The following is a 7106-nucleotide window of genomic DNA, read 5'->3' as shown; positions in this document are numbered from 1 at the left end:
CTTTTATTATCAGGTGGAAATGTGCTTCTGAATTGGGTCTACATGGTCTTCTAGCATATGAATGGGACAATTTTATTAAGAATCTTATTCTTAATGGTATAATCTTTTTTTTTTCTGAGTAAAGACTATTCTATTAGGATTAAAAAGAGAAAATATTTACAAAGAGGTTTGAACCTCTGAGGGGGCCGTAGCCTGCCCTCTGTCAAAGAACCATTACAGGTAGCTTTTTTTCTTCTGTTTACAAAACTGATAATCATAGCCTCAACACTGAACAGAACTATATGGACCAAGACTAAACAGAGCTAAACGCTCCAGAGTGAGCTGCCCTATTACAAAAAACTGTTCTTTACCATAATTACAAAAAAGGAAATCCAAAATTGTACCCTGGAGAATGAACAAATTCATATTGTTGGTATCAGAAGCCATGCACACTGAAAATGACACACGAGATCCAGAAAACCAAAACGGACTTACTGTCCTATAGCTGAAACCAAAGGTAATTAAACTTGTCGTGGTGCATCCGCAGCATTTTCATTAACCTGATTAGGGGAGCTTACCCAGGTTACCATCACCTCATCTTCAGCTTCCATCAAGTTGCCTTCTGTAGGAGGCACAAGGTGCAGAACACTGCCAAAGAGGCGCGCTAGCTCACAAACTATGGTCTGTTCTTGAGGAGAGTCCGGCGGAGGGCGAGAAGCCTCCTGTCGACCTTCTTCGTACACCGCAGCAGAAACATTGAGGACAACACCAGCCAAGCTGCTCTGAGAATCACTAGAATTCTAAGAAAGCGACTGTTCCTTGGAAATTTCGTTTGAGCTTGTGAGCTCATCTTCTTCCTCCGAGAAGATGACAATAATTATAGCTGAGATGAGCAGTCTGTTAAGTCTTCTTTTGAACTTAAACCTTGAGGTATGAAGGGAACTGTTTAGGGAGGGTCCATAATTGTCTGAGGGCAGAGAGGAAGGTGAAGCAGTAGCTAACGGGGATATACGATGAGGCGCAGAGCTACCATGCCCTCCAGATCCTCCACGGGATCCCGAGTTTCTTCCTCGCCTTGGAATACCCCGACGACGGGCCATAACAGAATACAACAACGGAATGAGGATGCTAAAGGACTGGGTGCGAGGGAGAAGCAACGTGCTGGGCAATTGTAACCAGATTAAAAACCAGACCTTTGAATGAAAGACCCAGAAGCCCAACACACATAAGCTAGACTCGGCGTCAGGAAAATACCCAACGGCGACTAAGAAAGCCCAGTACCCAACCCAGACACCTTTAACAAGGACAAAAACCAAATCCCTTCCCGAAATGAACCAGAGGACTGACTTAAGACACCAGACGCAAATGAAGAAAACAAACTTAATGCACCCGACGCTGTCTGAAAGTGGCAGAACTATATACCTGAAGCCAACCAAATGGGAGCAGTTATGAGACCAAGGAGGCTTCCAAATTCGCTGTGTTGCACTAACACTCTGAGACCATGACCACCAGAGGAGACCTCTGCTAGAAAAAACGGGAAACACTACATTGATGCCTGAAAAGACCAGAACAAATGAACCCTGGAGAATGCGCGCCATCCTGATAACTTCCATCTGTGTACCTTGAGCTCGAGCCTTCATTAATGCAGATTAATTGCCTGCCACGAACCGCCTTACCCTTCTTAATTACTCGCCAGTTGTCGACTCCACGTGCTCCAGCATTAACACCTCTTAAGGACACCCGCATCCGGGTTTGAGTCTTCCTTCGACTGCATATACTTGTTAATATAGTATGGAAGGTGGAAAGTTGGTTCTCAGAAGCTATGCAAGATATAGAGCCTTCATAGAATTCCCTTCCACTGTCCACTCCTAAATTAGCAAGAAAGTCTGCCAGTTTGTTCCCTTCCCTTCTAATGTGTTTAAAAGAAATAGCTTGATTGTGAATAATCCATTGTTGTAGTAGCTCGAGTCGAGTTGCCATTCTCCAGCTGCTACTGACCTTGTGAATCGGGGATCCCTGCAGAAGTTTTAAGGCCATGTTTATGATTATTTGGGAGTCCCCTTCCACTATAAGAGGAAGGAGCCCTCATCCTTGCGCTAGATTAAGCCCTCCCCATAATCCTTCCAATTCTGCTGCATTATTAGTATTCCAGCCTATTGAACCAAAAAAAGTGATAAGGGGAGTACCCTGGTGATTTCTGATGACTCCACCAAATCCCATTCTCCCAGGATTTCCTTTCGACGCACCATCAAAGTTGAGTTGAAACACATGGACTGGCGGTGGAGTCCAGCTTGCTGTTGACTCTTGATACCTTGAGTTCTTGTCGATAGAAGAATTCAGACTCTGTAATTTTATCTGCCAGTTGTCCCAATATAGAGAAGAGGTAAAGAGGCATTGACTGTAGAACAGCTTTGATTAGCACTATCCTACTAGCCATATTAAGAGGTCTATGAGTCCAAAGGAACATTCTTGCTTCCAGTTTTTCTAAAAGGCTATTCCAAGAGGAATGCTTGAGAGCCGAGGCAATTAGAGGAGCTCCCAAGTAATTAGAAGGAAGGGAAGCGATGGTGAAGCCGAGGATATGGGCTATAGCTCTCTGGGTGGTGGGAGGCGTATTGAAAAAGAATATCTGAGATTTCACTTTGTTGATGAGAGCTCCTGAGGCATTCGAGAAGTTTTCAAGAATAGATTTAAAAGATCAAGCTTCTTGAACGGAGGGATGACCAAATAACATGTTATCATCTACGAATTGCTGGTGTGAAAAGGCAGGAGCCTGGTGGAGAGCTAGACCCTTAAGGTTGTGAGAATGGATAACCGATTTAATGCTACAGCCTAAACCTTTAGTTAAGATGACAAACAGAAAGGGCGAGAGAGGATCCCCTTGTCTAATCCCCTGAGAAGGACAGAAGGTAGACGACGGGATTCCATTAATGAGAATAGAGAAGAACGAGGAGGATAGAAGATTGTTGATCCATCTGATCCAGGAGGCGGTGAAACAAAAGGCTTTAAGGATTTTTTGCATCTATTCCCAACTGACACTATCAAAAGCCTTAGACAAATCAATTTTGAGCAACATACCTGGTTTTTTCGAATGCTTGAGAGAGTGGATTATTTCATGGGTTAGAATGATCCCATCCGTGATTTGCCTTCCTTCTACATACCCAGATTGTTCTAGAGATATGATAAGGGGAAGCAAGGGCTTCAATCTGGAAGCTATGACCTTGGAGACAATCTTGTATATAATGTTGCACAAAGCAATTGGTCTGTATTTGTCCGAGTGTTGGATTCCTCTGCTTTGGGGATTAGTGCAATGAATGTTGCATTCAGACCTGGATACATCCATCTTAGAGTGCGCGATTCTTCCACGACCTGCCAAACTTCCTCTTTGACCATATCCCAGAAATGCTGAAAAAAGTTTGAAGTAAATCCATCTGGTCCTGGCGCCTTCTGTGCTTTTAGTTGATTCACCGCCATTTCAACCTCCTGGAGACTTATGGGCTTGAGAAGAAGAATATTTTGCTCTTCAGTAATTAATCTGGGTATATTTCGGATAATTTTATCAATAGCCTCTGTTCTGTTTATGTTCGGTTCCTAATTCATCTTCTTGAAGTAATTGAGGAACTCCTGTTCCATTCCTTCATGGGTTTCAATTTTGGTTCCATGCTCATTGTTGACATAAGAAATTTGATTGATCATTCTTCTTTGCACTGTGGTTTTGTGAAAGAATTTCGTATTCTTTTCACCCTCCTTCAGCCATCTAACTCTCAATTTTTGCCTCCGGAGAGTTTCTTCCTGTAGGTCCCTTTCGAGGATTTTATTTTCTATGGTCTGCTCTTTCTCGGCCAGCCCTTCCGAGCATCCTTAAGAGATCATTCTTTGCTGAATATCTTTCATTTCTTGATGAAGAATTTCCTTGGCTTTGAGAATGTTGCCGAAGATGGATTGATTCCAACGTTTAATTTCCCCTTTGAGGTACTTTAGCTTCCTTTGGAATATAGACATTTTTGTTCCATCAGTTGGATTAAATTTTAGCCAAGTTGTTCTGACAAATTCATAGAAGTCCGGATGAGTTAGCCAAAAAGCCTCAAACCGAAAGGGTTGCCTTATATTGCTACCAGGCCGATTCCAGTGGAGGGCGATTGGCCAGTGATCAGAGCCTGAAAAAGGAAGGATAGATGCTGTGAATTCTCCCCCTAGATGAACTGCATTATCAGAGATCAGAAATCGATCAAGACGCGAAGCTATTTGCATGGATTCTGGCCTTTTATTGTTCCAAGTGTAGAGGCCGTTATTTGAAGGAATATCTATCAGCCAATCATTTTGAATGAAGTCTTTTAATATAGAGCCATCCTTGTTTATTCTGCAACGCCCTCCTTTTTTTCCTCCATTGTTGCAATCATATTATAATCTCCTCCTGATATCCATAGCGGGTGTTCCCTCTCTATATTAAGCTGATATCTCGACTCCTAATGAGTAATTTTTTTTAGCTTTATTAAGGACTGCCACCAGGTTGTCCACTTGTGTATCAGGTATTTTGTCGAAATTTCCTGTTTTACAAGCTTGTTCTAGGCCCAAGATATCTAGCTCACCAATATCTATTGATTCCATGTCCTCCTCCATGATTTGAGGTTCTTGATGGTATCCATCGCTTTCCTTCTCGTTTTCTGTGTTGGGATCTGTACCATCTATATCCATTTCAGGGAAGCTCTAGGTGTTTGATGCAGTTTTAAGCTTATTACCCCCTTGTTCTACATTCGGTTCCCCTATTATCATTTTGGATCCTTCAATCTTCTCCTGGCTAGATCCTTTTTGATTGAAGGGCCTATTGTCTGGATCCGACATTTCTTCATTGGCTAGGACTTCAAAGCTATTGCTAGTAGAAGGCTTTGATTGATCTACTGGGGAGTCTTTGTAGAGATTACTGATTTTTTATTTCCTCTTCGGCAATTGAGCACCTTAGTGAAGCCATCTGGCGTTGGGTTTTCCTGGGTATTTTGAACTAAGGGTTTGTTGTTTAAAGGGCAATCTCTGTAGAGGTGTCCTAGGTCATGACATTTTCTGCATCTAAAGGGTACATGCTCGTAATCAATTAACTGTATCCATTCCACATCTTCATGAAAAAGACTTACCGTATCAGGCAAAGCTTGTTTAAGGTCCATGTAGACGCAGATCCGTGCATATGAGGTGTATCTGTGCGTCTTTGTTTCTTCTGCTATCTTGACGAAGTCGCCCAGAACATTGCCTATCGCTTTGAGAGACTCCTCTTCCCAGTATTCCAGTGGCAAAGAATACAGCCTCATCCACACCAGTGCGCAGCTTAGGTCTTCTTTATCAGGGTTGAATCTTTTGATCCATTCTTTGAGAAATAGCCCAGCAGAGTTAAAGAAATAAGGCCCTCCATCTAAAACTTTATTTCTGTCTTCCAAATAGTTGAAGACCGCCGTAAAAAACCCCTTAGGCCCTAGATGCAAGGTTATGTGTCCATTTGGATGCCATTTAACATTTATCCATGCTCTCAACGCTTTCTCGTTTGGCCATATTCCAATAAATTTGCCTATGAGAGCATGATCTCTCATATACTGAATCCTGGCATTGATGCGATGGCTTGGTAGCTCTACTTTTGGCATATGTGTAGCTACTGGTTTGCATGTGGAAGAGCTGACCTTTGGCTTGTCCTTTTGTGCTTGTTCAGTTTGCGTTTGCTGACTTTTGTCTGCGCTTTCATCATTGTACTCCTTATCCTGTCTGATCCCTCGATATTCCCTTGCTTGTTGTCGTTTGTTGGAGGAGGCACCCCTCCTTCCCCCTCAGGGGGGCTCATTGTTGCCGCCGGCCAAGACCAGTGGGTTGTGACCTGCTATACTACCGCGTACTGTTCCTGGCGAGCTATGTACGGAGGACTTGCCGTCGCAGGTGAGTTCTGAAACCCTAGGGTTTAGTTGCAGAACCACGCAGAGCCGTTTTCCCTTGAGATTTAATGGTCTAATCTTATCATAGGAGGATGGTTCAATTGCTTGTGCTTGGAACACCCCATTTGGGAAATTAACTTCTTTGCCATGCCTATAATTCTATATCAGCATGTTCTTCCCTTCCCATGGTAAATTGGTGGTATAATAAGTTCCAGGACTGGCTTATTGCTCCAAAAATGAAATTATTCATATGGTTGGATTTAGAGAATTAGATATAAACATGGGACCCGTGCAAAGGATTATCTAGGCCAAATATATGTATCCTCTATTCAAAGGACTTTGAATATGTCAATCACTTATTTTTTCTGTGTGACTTTTCCATGGAACTTTGGACTACAACTATCACGTTATTTAATATTTTGGACCTTGTTCCAATGTATCATATTGACCATTTCCTTTTCTTATGTGAGGAAAACATGGGTAATTATAAATCCTTTCCTATCTTCATCGCTTGGGGTGTCTAGAAGGTTCAGAATAAACATATCTTTGAAAGCAGAGATCTCTGACATCCTGCCTCATATTATGGGTTTCTTCTCTGTATTTCAAGCCTTTGAATCCTCCTCGTAGTCACTCCTTATGCTTCCCTCATAGTCCTCTATTTGTAAATGTAGGTTTCTTTGATGATGCATATCATTTCGGTGTATGTGGAGGGGGTGCCATCAGTTTCCTCCCTAGAAATGGGTCTTATCATATTTGGTTGAATATTGGTTCAGAGTCTAATACCAAGGCAGAGGTTTCTGTAGTTTGGGCCCTTTTATATATTGAAACATCATTGAACATTATCTCCTGTCAGATTTATGGAGATTCCAAGTGTGTGATGGACTGGATAATGGAGAAGGGGAATTTTAAGGTTCTTTCCCTCAAGCACTAGATGTAACATATTTAAATTCTTAAGGGTCTCTTTCATAATCTATTATTCTAGCATATTTTGAGGGAATGTAACCAACATGCGGACTATATGTCCAAAAAATATCTACGGGTGGAGGAAGGCCACTTTTTATTTGAAGAACCAGGAGGCTTACAATTATTGAGAAGGGGATATGTTCATATCCCCAGTGATCTTCAGTTGGCTCACTTCTTTTGATATGTCAAGAAATTCTATCCTTTTTGTCATCTTATGAATAAAATATTTTTGTTTGAACTGGTTATTCTTGTTTG

At 42.0% G+C, this 7106-nt stretch overlaps 1 protein-coding gene across 1 annotated transcript; it reads right to left on the bottom strand.

Annotated features, from left to right (window-relative positions):
* Window positions 1-4082: 4082 nt before the first annotated feature.
* Window positions 4083-5606, bottom strand: LOC149252192 (uncharacterized). Its single transcript, XM_089454093.1, has 2 exons — window positions 5109-5606; window positions 4083-4136 (listed from the first exon to the last, which is right to left on the bottom strand). Exons 1-2 carry the CDS (start codon window positions 5604-5606, stop codon window positions 4083-4085), a joined length of 552 nt encoding a protein of 183 aa, XP_089310219.1.
* Window positions 5607-7106: the final 1500 nt, after the last annotated feature.

Source organism: Pinus tabuliformis, chromosome 7 (genome assembly GCF_031772625.1).
Source record: "Pinus tabuliformis cultivar Carrire ecotype Pingquan chromosome 7, CPIR1, whole genome shotgun sequence".
Classification (NCBI taxonomy): Eukaryota; Viridiplantae; Streptophyta; class Pinopsida; order Pinales; family Pinaceae; genus Pinus; species Pinus tabuliformis.
This window is presented reverse-complemented; position numbering and strand designations above follow the sequence as displayed.

Coding starts and splice junctions, on each gene's coding strand:
- LOC149252192 (XM_089454093.1), bottom strand. CDS start 5,606: ATGCCAAAAGTAGAGCTACCAAGCCATCGCATCAATGCCAGGATTCAG. Junction 4,137..5,108: donor AACAAGCTTTGCCTGATACG/GTAAGTCTTTTT, acceptor TTCCTTTTTCAG/GCTCTGATCACTGGCCAATC.